Source organism: Chenopodium quinoa, unplaced genomic scaffold, assembly GCF_001683475.1.
Source record: "Chenopodium quinoa cultivar QQ74 unplaced genomic scaffold, ASM168347v1, whole genome shotgun sequence".
Classification (NCBI taxonomy): domain Eukaryota; kingdom Viridiplantae; phylum Streptophyta; class Magnoliopsida; order Caryophyllales; family Amaranthaceae; genus Chenopodium; species Chenopodium quinoa.
In genome coordinates, this window is record NW_018742372.1 from 1085658 (window position 1) to 1099148 (window position 13491).

A 13491-nucleotide genomic window follows, 5' to 3' on the forward strand; every position below is an offset into this window, starting at 1 on the left:
CAAATCAAAAAATCAAAATCGACTTGAACTCATTCGAAATCAAAATCCCAAAAACATGTTTCAAAATCGATATTAAATTGAAATTTACATACCTTAACAGATTATCACAAAAAATTGATGAGCAAAAGCAAATAAATTGAAGAGCAAAGAAATGGAAGAGCGTAGAAATGGAAGAGTGTAGAATAACATGGAGGAAGAGAAAGAAAATCTAAAGAGGAGAGAGAAAATCTCAGCGGTTGGATTTGATCTAATCTAGCGGCTGAGATTTGTCCTCACATAAGGTGTGAGTTCTCAAATAAAGGGTGGTTCGCATCGGATCTCGACCCTATATATATATATATATGACCTCTAGAAGAAGGTACAAGTAAGTCAAATATATATAAATGAATAAGAACCGTAATATTTTATATGAAGATATATGTTATTATAAAGATATATTTATTTGGAATTTTGGCAAAAACATTGGTACATAAGAAAGAGATATATTCATCATTACATTCGATGTGTATTATTCTCATAAGTCAGATGACAAAGAAGATGATTTAACAATTCAAGTGAAGAAATGAAGACTCAAGTAAAATTTGAAAAATTAATTATCAATGAAGATTTTGCTGCTACACAGTGAAGTTCCTTGTGTTAGTCTTCGACTCATTGCATTGACGATCTTAGGTGATGTAAAAGTTAGGGGGAGAAAATACGCGCTACACTCTTTTTCCCTTAACCATGATTTTGTCCCACTGGATTTTCCTGATAAGGTTTTTGATGAGGTAGCATCTCAAGTGTATTAGGAAGAATGATGTACTCTTTTTCCTTCACTAGATATTTATCCCACGGGGTTTTTCCTAGTAAGGTTTAAACGAGGCACAATCTTCAATATGAACATCCAAGGAAATATTTATGCGCATTAGCATCATATATTAGAAGATTATGGACATCTAAGGGGGAGTGTTGTAAAATATATATTTATGTATGTCCATTATACCTTTGTAACCACCTTAACATAATTAGGACTTTTTACCAAATTGAGCTTTTTTGGCAAAGTATTTACCAAATTGGTCTCGTGGCAAAAGTATTTCCCAAACTAAGCTTTTAGGGTAAAACGCTGTCTCGGACAGCGTTTTACACCCAGTTTTTTTTTTTTAAAAAAAATTCAAGACATAAAACTCTGTCTTAGACAGCGTTTTATGGTTAATTGACTTTTTTGTATGTATTTTGCTAAAATATATTGGAATACATGTATTTTGTGTATGTAAAAAGTAAAACGCTGGCGTTTAAGTAAAAAATGCATCACTTATATTCTTATACCTAGAAGCACAAATAGCTTCCTATGAAAGGAAAGCTAAAATACTTTCAACAAGCAGTACTACAATGATATACTCATGAATATTTCGAAGGATCAGAGCAAGAAAAAATAGCTTAATTAGAACAATAGTTACAACCCTACTACACCAGTAGTAAAATAGCTTGCATGAGTTCTATCTCACTTTGGGAAATAAAAAATTGACATTAAATCTACTCATCTAGTTTATATTGTGTTCTTACACCAATGTATGATGAGAATTTGTCATACTAGCCAATGCGCTCAAGAATTTAACAAATATCACAAGCATTTTTGGTGGATTAGTTCTAAGAAGGTTTTAAGTTTTTCATACTACATAACATTGACAATCATAGTGAAACAGAGTAAACTAACAAATTATCATAGGGGCCAAGCTAATTAACATAGTAACATCAAAATACAAACACACCAACTAAATTAATCACAACAAAATTATTCAATAAAACCGCACATAAATCACACAAAAAAAATGGTAAAATGACGCAAAAAAATAAGAGTCAAACAATAATAATCAAGAGTAGCACTGAAATTACGTAATATCGCTGAAATTCGAACACTGAAATCACTGGAATTCGAACATTAAAATCGTTGAAATTCGAACCTTAAATCCGGTTGAAAATTCTAGCCCTCAAATCGCTGAAGTTTGAACCCTAAAATCGCTGGAAAAATATTGAAAATCAAATCAAAAAATCAAAATCGACTTGAACTCATTCGAAATCAAAATCCCAAAAACATGTTTCAAAATCGATATTAAATTGAAATTTACATACCTTAACAGATTATCACAAAAAATTGATGAGCAAAAGCAAATAAATTGAAGAGCAAAGAAATGGAAGAGCGTAGAAATGGAAGAGTGTAGAATAACATGGAGGAAGAGAAAGAAAATCTAAAGAGGAGAGAGAAAATCTCAGCGGTTGGATTTGATCTAATCTAGCGGCTGAGATTTGTCCTCACATAAGGTGTGAGTTCTCAAATAAAGGGTGGTTCGCACCGGATCTCGACCCTATATATATATATATGACCTCTAGAAGAAGGTACAAGTAAGTCAAATATATATAAATGAATAAGAACCGTAATATTTTATATGAAGATATGTGTTATTATAAAGATATATTTATTTGGAATTTTGGCAAAAACATTGGTACATAAGAAAGAGATATATTCATCATTACATTCGATGTGTATTATTCTCATAAGTCAGATGACAAAGAAGATGATTTAACAATTCAAGTGAAGAAATGAAGACTCAAGTAAAATTTGAAAAATTAATTATCAATGAAGATTTTGCTGCTACACAGTGAAGTTCCTTGTGTTAGTCTTCGACTCATTGCATTGACGATCTTAGGTGATGTAAAAGTTAGGGGGAGAAAATACGCGCTACACTCTTTTTCCCTTAACCATGATTTTGTCCCACTGGATTTTCCTGATAAGGTTTTTGATGAGGTAGCATCTCAAGTGTATTAGGAAGAATGATGTACTCTTTTTCCTTCACTAGATTTTTATCCCACGGGGTTTTTCCTAGTAAGGTTTAAACGAGGCACAATCTTCAATATGAACATCCAAGGAAATATTTATGCGCATTAGCATCATATATTAGAAGATTATGGACATCTAAGGGGGAGTGTTGTAAAATATATATTTATGTATGTCCATTATACCTTTGTAACCACCTTAACATAATTAGGACTTTTTACCAAATTGAGCTTTTTTGGCAAAGTATTTACCAAATTGGTCTCGTGGCAAAAGTATTTCCCAAACTAAGCTTTTAGGGTAAAACGCTGTCTCGGACAGCGTTTTACACCCAGTTTTTTTTTTTAAAAAAAAATTCAAGACATAAAACTCTGTCTTAGACAGTGTTTTATGGTTAATTGACTTTTTTGTATGTATTTTGCTAAAATATATTGGAATACATGTATTTTGTGTATGTAAAAAGTAAAACGCTGGCGTTTTACTTAAAGAATTAAACGACAAAAGTATTATTCCCAATTAAACGTAGCTGCAATTCGATATAAGTCCCGCAATATTGTACGGAGGCAAACGCTGCCTCAGGCTGCGTTTTATTTTATACAATAAAACACTGCCTGAGGCAACGTTTATTGGGATTTTTTTTATATAAAATATGAAATACGAAGTTTAAGAAAAAAAAATCTGGGTATAAAACGCTGTCCGAGACAACGTTTTACCCCAGAAGCTTAGTTTTGGAAATACTTTTGCCACGAGACCAATTTGGTAAATAATTTGCCAACAAAACTCAATTTGGTTAAAAGTCCACATAATTATTTATCTTGTAACCCTCATTTAACTCTCTTTAGTTTTATCATCTACTTTGTAACTTTTGCATAAATATGACTCTTTATTGCTTTAGGGCGTTACTATACTCATATGTATAAACATTGCCTAATGAAGAAATTGATCCGACAATAATACTCTCTTCAACTTCCTCTTTTGTTCTATGTTTAATAATGTCCTCTATTTCATAACAGTTTTGTTGTTTATTAGGTGTTGTTGGATTTATTAGATTAGGGTTTAGGGGTTTTGTAAAGTAGTTTCATCAATCTCTTTCCTCCTTTGTTGCAGCCTTCACATTCAAAGCTACCATGCCGAAGCATTACAGACCAGCGGTCAGCTTTATCCCTCTACTCTAACCTTATTGTTTCTTCACATTCAGTTTCTTCACATTCTTTCAATGCCTCACATCATTCTCACCATTTTTTCAGGGCAAGAAAAAGGAAGGTAACGCCGCCAAATACGTTACTCGTTCTCAGGCTGTCAAGAGTCTCCAAGTCACTCTCCCTCTTTTTAGGTCTGAATTTCATTCACTTTTTTTATTCAAACTTTTTTTTTTTGAATTTGAGTTTCTGTACCTTAATTATTGTATGCATTGTGTTTTTTTTTTTTTGTTAAAACCCTAAATTTTAATGTTTTTTTTTCGCAATTTATAATATTGGGTTTATCTTCAATTGCTATGAAATTTCTGTTATTGGAGAGCTAGTATGGTATAATTTCCAGAATTTATATTGGTTATAGTTATTAATTGATAATGAGAATGATTGTGGAGGGAATCAGGGAATTGGGAATTTCTCGATTTGTTGGAGGAGTAATTGGTTTTGTAGCTGCATCTGTTACGTTATTAATTTGATTAATGCTTGGTTCTCCAGGAAAATATGCATTTGGAAGGGTATTTTCCCTCGTGATCCGAAGAAGAAAATAAAAGGGAATCATCAGACTTATTATCATACTAAGGATATATCTTTCCTTCATCATGATCCACTTGTGGATATACACCGTGATATTAGGGCGCATGACAAGAAGATTAAAAAGGCTTTATCGAAGAAGAATAAGCCCCGTGCTGTTCGTCTTGAAGAACATAAACCTTCTTACAGTTTAGATAGGCTTATCTTAGAGAGGTATGTATTTGTGTTTATGACCTTGTTTGGTTTATAGTGTTTTCATCGATCTCAATTTCTTGTTCTGTGTGGTGATTAGGTACCCGAGGTTTATTGATGCACTTGGGGATTTGGATGACTGTCTTACTATGATCCACCTGTTTGCTTCTTTGCCAACATTACAAAATGAAAAAGTTGATGTAAAACGTATCCATAATTGCCGTAGGTCAGTAATGGTGATTTATTTTTCTTTGTTTGCTCATAATATTTACCTTCTCACTGCTTAACTTGTCATTGACTCATTGACTTTCATACTCATGTTTTGTCGGCTTTGTTTAGGTTGAGTCACGAATGGCAAGCATACATTTCTCGAACCAACAAGTTACGCAAGACTTTCATTTCAGTGAAAGGCATCTATTATCAGGTACTTAGGCATGTCTTGACAATATCTATTCCCAGTTTTAATCAGGGTATTGAATTTCAGCCACATCACTGCACTGCTACTATAGCGTAAATGTGGAGCTTACCTTAGCTGTGATTTTAGGCTGGAAAAACTTGAAACATCTGCACTGCCCGTAATAGTGGCTCTTTAACTTATATTGCAATTGTGATTGAATCTGAGATTTAATACCTTGGTTGAATAAATCCAACATCGATTCCTTTGATTTTACACCATATTTTAAGTCCTACATAGTTTATATCTGCTAATCATGTTCAAATTAACTTGTATATGTGTTAGGTAGAGGTGGATGGACAAAAAATAACATGGATTGCCCCTCATTCAATTCAACAAGTCGTGACTGATGATGTTGATTTTAATGTCATGCTAACCTTTCTGGAATACTATGAGGTAACGATGCTTCAGTTTCTTTTCTGTCTTTCCTATTTTGGGTTTATGGTTTTTTTTTTAGCTATTTGGACAGAAAATATCTAACTGTGCCAAAAGTAAAAGTGTAATACCTGATTGTACTGCTATTGATTGATTTACTCCATGACTTGCATCAAGTAAACAGTATATCTATAGATTTTGGCAGTTTGTGGACTTTATTGGGATTTGGCATACTAAAAAATATTGCCAGCCTCTCTGTGCTTGTAATCATTATATTTTATTATTATTGCTGCAGACTCTTCTTGCTTTTGTGAACTTCAAACTTTACCACTCCATAGATGTGAAGTACCCACCAATTCTTGATCCTCGATTGGAAGCATTAGCAGCAGGTAACAACCCCTTCCAGCTCTCTCCCCCTCCTCCCCTTTCACTTAATTAGACATTCTCAAGACTAGTAGTGTTAAAATTTCCAAAATTGAGCCAATGTTAAATACGCCTTTGTTGAATCTGCAATGGTATTAAATATTCCATGGCCTGAGATAGTTACATGGAGTCTTAACCTGGGTTAATATGGTATTAAATTTGGATTAAGTAAGTAAATTAGTCCTTTTTTAAGACAAGGATGGAGTAACTTAAATCCATTTTCACATCTATTTAGTGAAACCATGTAAAGTACCAATGTTTGGGCTTTAAGGAGTAGTAAAGCTTTAAGTTTTCTGATTTGCAAGAGCATCCTTTGAAAATTGTAGCTAGTGTTATGGCTTTATAATATTTTTAACTCAACATGTGAAGTTTGTTAGTTTTCATGTGTTCTATTACTTCTATAGCTGTATGTAATATTAAAAAAACCTTAATTTTGAAAAATTAACCATTGGGTATCAAATAATTGATGTATAATCTTGTAATTGCTTCCTACCGTTGGATTTGACTTGAATAAAGCTGAGGGTTCATGCGTTAGTTGTTGTTGTTGAAACATGAATAACCATTCGTAGCTGGTGGTGAAGTTGAGAAAGGCAACAATACCTCTATGATATCTGTTTTTGACTGGGAAGAGAGAGTCCATAAGTCCCTTCATGGAAGTTATATATTAATCAGGGGAGACTATTAATTGTATTGCTTAATTTGGTGTATACTTGGGTTAGATGTTTTTTTTAAAAAAAAAAATAAAAAAAATTGAAACTATATATCAAGGCTTATAGGTTACATTTTTTTTTTAATAATCTCATTTTAAACTTTTCTATTCTACATTAAAAGTAATCCTCTCTTAGCACCTTAGTTATGGGGGACTTTAGTAGAGGAAGTCTTTGAGGAATTGTTTTTCATATGAATCACCATGAGTAGCTGGTGAAGAAGCAGTGAAACTGAGAATAGCTAAAAGCTGGTGATCAACTTCATTTTTCATGTGGTTCACTCAAACAGAGATCACATCCCAATGATGACTTGCTTTCATTTATTGGGAGATTATAAGTGTGGGAAATATGTTGCTGACATGGTAATGCTTGAGTGGGAGATGTGTGTTTCTAGAAAATTTGAAATATTGTAAATTCTGAATACTGCATGGTAGAATACAATTCAGATATGGAACCTTGCCTTGCTCTTGGTAATTATAATTGATCTTCTTGGAAAGTAGTTTTAGGTTTAAATTTTTCATGGGATTATCATTTGCCTTATACAGGGATAATTTTTTGTGATTCGGCATGACCAGGGAATATTGTTTCATTGCTGAGTCTGGTAGAAAGGCTGTGAAATCACTGCTAGATTACAAACTTATTGTTGCAAAATCCACAATCAAATTAACAAATATGATATGGTTCATGAATCTTCAGAATGCTGTTGCAGGGTGCGTCATGTACATAAAGTTTCTTAAAGGCTAATATGTATTTATTTTTATAATCTTTTTTTTAATATTTATTTTCATATCTGCTACAGATCTATATGCACTTTCAAGGTACATTGCCAATAGATCCAAGGAGCAAGGAGGCAATGAATTATCTAGTAAACTAGATGAATCACAGCTAACGCTTGCACAACTTCAACATCAGCTGGTCCCTTGTGAGCCTGGAGTGTTAATGCATCTTGTTGAAGAAACTGAGATTGAGGATGATGCGGATGAAGAAACGAAGGAGTGCAGGTCACTTTTTAAGAACATGAGATTCTTCTTGGGGCGAGAGGTGATATATACAAGATCCATATTAGCAATATTTTTCTAGTCCTAGAATCGATGCAATTGAATATTTGTTTCCTTTCATACATCAAATGTATGCCAAATAACCTGAAGTGGTTACAAGACTTACAACCCTTAGCTAACTAATGATGAATTACTCGGTCACTAATTCTGATTCTGTATTTGCATCCTTGTGTGCTTCTCAGTGTCTGTAGATTGTAGATATAAATTTTTTTATAAAATTTGTGGCCGTGTGTTAGTCCTCCCCCAAGGGGAGGAGGTGATTATTTAAGTGGCCTGGCTTTATTCAGGCGTGGTCTATTTTTATGTTATTACTTGTTTGCTTTGTATGTTTTCTTGTATATATTCTTATTACTACTAATTGCTTGTGGTAAAGTTATTATTATTATTATTATTATTTTTTATTTAATTTAATTTAATTTTTTTTTTCCTGCTCATGTGTTCCAAGTTTTTGCTTTACTTCTCTTTATCTTATGTAATTGCATCAAAGTGGATTCACTTTGCATATGTCTAACTATTTGATTATAGGTTCCCCGGGAGCCGTTGCTTTTTGTGATCTCTGCCTTTGGTGGAATGGTCTCTTGGGAGGGAGATGGAGCTCCATTTGAGGAGTCTGACACAAGCATTACTCATCAGGTAAGCTGGCAAGCCTGATTTCCCATGTTCAGTGTAGTGATATTGGCACATGAAGGGTAGTTGTATCCTATGGTTTACGAATTGTGTTTCTAAATGTAGAATGTTGAATTATATAAGGTTAATGGGACCCAGCTAACGAAAGTTTGAGAATAATAAGAAAAAAAGGAACCTGTGAAATGGGATATAAAGCACGGAATAACAGAAGAGATTCTTTTTGTGTGTTTTTTTTTGGGTCCTCACTTAGTGCCTTTAGTGGTGAAGCAACTCCATTAAATACTCTCCATTTCAGAAGTACTTGATGATTATTGTTTGCTCACAAATTAATGCAATTGGAGAAAGTGTTGATGTAGTGAATGAGTGTAAGATGAAAGTAAATAAAATAAAAGAGTGTAAAAAGGTGGGTGGTTGCAAGTAAAACATGGATATTGTAGGAGCGATTGAGTGAAAAGATGTAAATATTGTGGGTGTAAGAGGGGTAAGATAATAAAACAAGTGTGCCAAAAATGGAATAAAAGGAAAGTGCTTCGAACTTTCTGAAATGGACAATAATAAAGTTTTAAGAACTTTCAGAACTGTGGAATCACATAGTTTATTCAGTATTTCTAGATTGATAGTGATAATAATGGTGAATCTGTTTAAATAATGAAATTTTTTTTAGGCTGGCATCTTGCATCTGTGATTATTGTAAAGTTTTATAAAGGGTCAAGAGTGTATCATGGTGGAAGTTATGGATTGATAGGAGTACTAATTTTGACAGGCAATTATTTGCTGAATAAAGAATGCCATCAAGTTCTTTTCTTTTTTGGTTACTTCTGCAACTCTTGCTTCTCTTTATTAAGTTAAAACTACAAAACTGGTATGCATTTGTTCACTAGACAAGATTGCATTACCATCAGGATAGAAATAATTTTGGTGTAAATACTCAATAATCCTAAAGAACATTTCCATTACCACATATCATGGTCCTTGCTGGTCTATTGATTTTCTTTTAAGTAGGATTGCTGGCATGCTATTTCATCATAGATTGTGTTTTAGGTCGTAGGACTTGCCTAAAATGTACATGGGTTTATGATGATTGTATCTTGTGGTCTCACCTGCCCCCTTCTCTTCTTTTTTCCTTTATTTTGCTGTTTGTACTTTTGAAATGGACTGTACTCTAATAGTATATTTCGTTCCTGTAGATTGTTGATCGTCCGACTCAAAATCATTTGTTTCTGTGTAGAGAATATATTCAGCCTCAATGGGTCTTTGATTCTGTAAACGCTCGTATAATACTGCCTACTGAGGATTATCTGGTGGGAAAGTATGTACTAAAATAGTTTTTAACCCCCCTTTGTGTCTCCGTTTAAAATTACGTTGATCCCAAGAATGCTTTATGGCTGCTATTTATGTGCAATATTTTGACCTGTCTTGTGGATTTCTCACTTATTTTGACTTTGCAATCAACTTGAAAAGGCATGTTTGGTCCTCATTTCAAGGCCTTGAGGGCCTTGGCACATGCTATTCTAAAAAATATGAAAGCATATTTGGATATAATATCTAGGGTTTTTCTACATTATACCCCTCTAGTATTGGATTTTCTAAGCTATACCCAATGTTTTTGAAAGTTACATGTTGTATGCGTTAGGTCCAATAAGTGAACACAATATAACCTTGCCGTCACCTCGTCATTAGGTTCCATCGTTTAGTTTATTATTCATTATCATCTTCCTCTAATTACTCCAATTTGCTGGAAAACATCATCATAAGTTTATCACCTCCTTTCTTCCTCCATCCCTCTTCTCACTCCTATCCCCCTTTTCCATTAAACTCCAACTTCCAAACCACTTCTAGCACAACTAGTAGAGCCACTAACACCCTCTTCCAATATTGCATCCACTGCCGCAACTAGCACCTCGCAACTAGCAGCACCTCAATGGCTATTCTATCGTACGGCTTATCAACTCGACTGTCATAGAATCGTCGCCACTCAACAATTGTTGATATGTACATACAATTCTTATGAATTCTCAATAAAAATCCACTTCCATGAAATAGTATTCTTAATTTATACACACATCAACATCTACATTTCCATTCAGCATTAACCCAATAATCAACTGAAAAAATGACAAAAATCAGCATTCCCTCTTTGTTGGCTATCCACCGCTCAAACGGTGACTTGTCAATTTTTCAAGGAGGGATGAAATCCTCGAGTTTTTTAGGTGGGTTGTGTTTTATTTTTTTTTTGGTGCAAGAAAGGTGAGTTGGGTAGTTGAGGAAAGAGAAAGTGGGGTTTTTAATAGTCAGAGTGGGAGAGGATTATGGTAGTGGGTTTGAGGAAGAGAGAGAAAGGAGGGAGGTGGGTGGTGCTGGTTGCTGCAGTGGGAGTGTAGTGAGGGTGGTTAAGTTTTATTGTATGTTTTTTTTAAATATGAATTATTGCAAAGGATATGGTGTGTTCACTTTTTGCATCTAAAGGGTACTACACGTAACTTTTAAAAACATTGGGTGCTGCTTAGAAAGTGCAATACTGCTGTGGTATAATTTAGAAAAACCCAAATATTCTATAAGGTCAACTTGTAGAGAAAGAAGGGTATAAGGTCAACTTGTGAAAGCTGATGTTGCCTGTAAGACTGTCTTATGTGTTTGTTTATTAGTTGTTAGTGCTAAGCCTCATGATCCAAGGGATAAATAACGTCCATATTTTTTTTATCATGAAAATCTAATCTGCAGTTCAGGTTTATTGGCATGTTACAGCAAGTTAATGTAAGACTGGAAGAAACTTTAGGTTTGCTGTAGATTAATGCAATTTATGTGCAGGGTCCCGCCACCACATCTCTCTCCCTTTGTTGACAACGATGCAGAGGGGTACACCCCTGATTATGCACAGAAAATTAAGCAGCTTCAGGCTGCTGTTAGAAAACAAGTATTGCCAGTACCATCAATTGGGAATGAAGATCAGAATGACACTCAGAATCTATTGTTGGAGGGTGTTGCGGGTCGTGTAGAAGCTAACAAGGCAGCTGAGAGAAAGAAAGAGGTACATTCCTTTTTGAAGTTTGTTTGCTTACAATTGAATTGACTTCCACTTTATCCAATTTCATTGAAAGGTTTTGTGGTTTAGAAGTTTTAACTGTGGATGGCATGCTATTAAAGGCTAGTCTAAGCTAAATTCTCTTTTCCTTCAATCCTTTATCCCATTTATAATGATTAGCCTGCACTTGAGATCTGACTATACTTTATTGGTTGGCTGCAAAATTATACTTCCTCCGTTTTATATTTGCACCATTTTTCTTATAGGGAAGCTGCATATTAATTGCACCAATTCTATAATGGGTATACTTTCATTCACTTTTTGTTTGTGTTCACACACCAAGTACCTATTTCACCCTTACTCACATTTGATATTTACCCTTGTTACCTCACTTTTACGCTCTTCTTTATTTTTAGTCCCATCATTCACATGGGCATTTTGGTTTTTTTATTCCTTTCTTAAACTTTGTGCCCAACCCAAATGGCGCACTTAAAAAAATAAAAAAAATGAGGAAGTATTTGATATTCTGTTACCTGCCTATGTTTCTTTTTAGTTGACACTACTTTCGTTACACTTGCTAATGTATACCTTATTAATATCTATAATTATCAAAAAATAAAAAAATTATAAAGGTGGTTTTATGAATTTATGTATCAAGATGAATATAACAAGATCCTAAGTGATTATGTCGTCTTTTTGTATAACTCACAAATGACAGTCAAAAGGGAGGGTGAACAATGCATAAGTCAAAATGTGTCGATTAGAAAGAAATGGAGGAAGACTTTATCAATTATCATTGTTTTAAAATATATTGTGTCAATTTTGGCAATTGGCAGTTAGAGGCTAGACTATAGCAGTTTATAAGAAAGCTACAAAAGGGGTACAGTGCTTCCTAATTTGCAAAATTAGGCCATATATGTACCACTTTCACTTATATTTTGCCTTATGTTCATGAGCGATTATTGATTTAACTAAATGTGGGTTGATCAATGATTTTGACATTTTATCTCTAGCCTAATACAAATACTAATGCGCATTATACGGTTATTGCTGAAAAGGGCCTATTTGGTGACTTTATTATACTGTCATTTGTGGCTAAACCTAATTTCTTCATTTAATATGGAATTCATATTGAGTAATTTTTTGTTTTTCGTCTTTTTTTTGGTGATTGTGTATTTACTATTAACAATGGGCGGGGCAAAAAATGACCGGATAACTTGTGCAACTCACTTCATAATCCTATTCATAACTTAATGTCCATTTAGGGACAAAATCATATCTTTAGTTTTGCCTTTGTGTTGCTTTGCTCTATGTAATCTTAAAGCTCCTGATTGATGGGTGCAGATGTCAAAACAAGAGAAACAGCATCACGAAGAGATGAAAATGGAACTTCAGGGTATTAGCCCTGCAACTGGTACTATTCAGAATGTTCAGGCTCCAGATCAAGATCAAGATCAAGATCAAGATCAAGATCAAGATCAGGCGGATAACGATCAGATGTCTGAGGAGCCTGACATGTCAGAATTGACAATGTCTCGACGTAAAAGAGGGCTTTATGAATCGATACGTATCAGTAAGCAACGAAGGAAGGCTAAGGTTGACCATCTTGAGTATAGAAAACGAAGTATTGCTAAAAACCAGAAGTGAGGAAAAGATTGAAGCAGCTCCAACATGCATTGTTACTGAAGCTTTGCATTTTTGGTTCTGGAAATTAAGTAAATCTGTGAGGAAAATGTAGTATAATTTGTGGTTTAACAGAGGGATGCATTCTATGTTATTGTCCTGAAATTTTGGTAGCAGTTTTGCCTGAGACACAAATCATTTCTTAATTTTCTTCTAGTAGCTGTTTATTTCACCTTTTTATTGCAAGGGTTGTTTCCAGATCTCTTAGCGTATGCTCCATATTAGCGATGTTAATAGAATAAGTCGAATATAGATGTTGGTCCCTTGGTAGCCTACCTACTTTGTCCACTGAAAACCCATCTAACATGTCAAACCATGATTTTTTATTTATTTTTGTTATTATTTTTTAATATTATTTATTTAAAAAAAAAAATATTTTGCAGAGCAATACCATAGGTAAATCACTATAACTGCTTT

At 33.9% G+C, this 13491-nt stretch overlaps 1 protein-coding gene across 1 annotated transcript; it reads left to right on the forward strand.

Annotated features, from left to right (window-relative positions):
• Positions 1-3733: 3733 nt before the first annotated feature.
• LOC110696772 (pescadillo homolog) lies at positions 3734-13349 on the forward strand. Its single transcript, XM_021874117.1, has 12 exons — positions 3734-3960; positions 4057-4142; positions 4498-4746; positions 4826-4951; positions 5065-5149; positions 5465-5575; positions 5850-5943; positions 7484-7725; positions 8268-8375; positions 9557-9678; positions 11178-11397; positions 12736-13349. The coding sequence occupies exons 1-12, from the start codon at positions 3937-3939 to the stop codon at positions 13036-13038; spliced, it is 1770 nt and encodes a 589-aa protein (XP_021729809.1). The 5' UTR covers positions 3734-3936; the 3' UTR covers positions 13039-13349.
• Positions 13350-13491: the final 142 nt, after the last annotated feature.

Coding starts and splice junctions, on each gene's coding strand:
- LOC110696772 (XM_021874117.1), top strand. CDS start 3,937: ATGCCGAAGCATTACAGACCAGCG. Junction 5,150..5,464: donor TGAAAGGCATCTATTATCAG/GTACTTAGGCAT, acceptor TATATGTGTTAG/GTAGAGGTGGATGGACAAAA. Junction 8,376..9,556: donor ACACAAGCATTACTCATCAG/GTAAGCTGGCAA, acceptor TCGTTCCTGTAG/ATTGTTGATCGTCCGACTCA.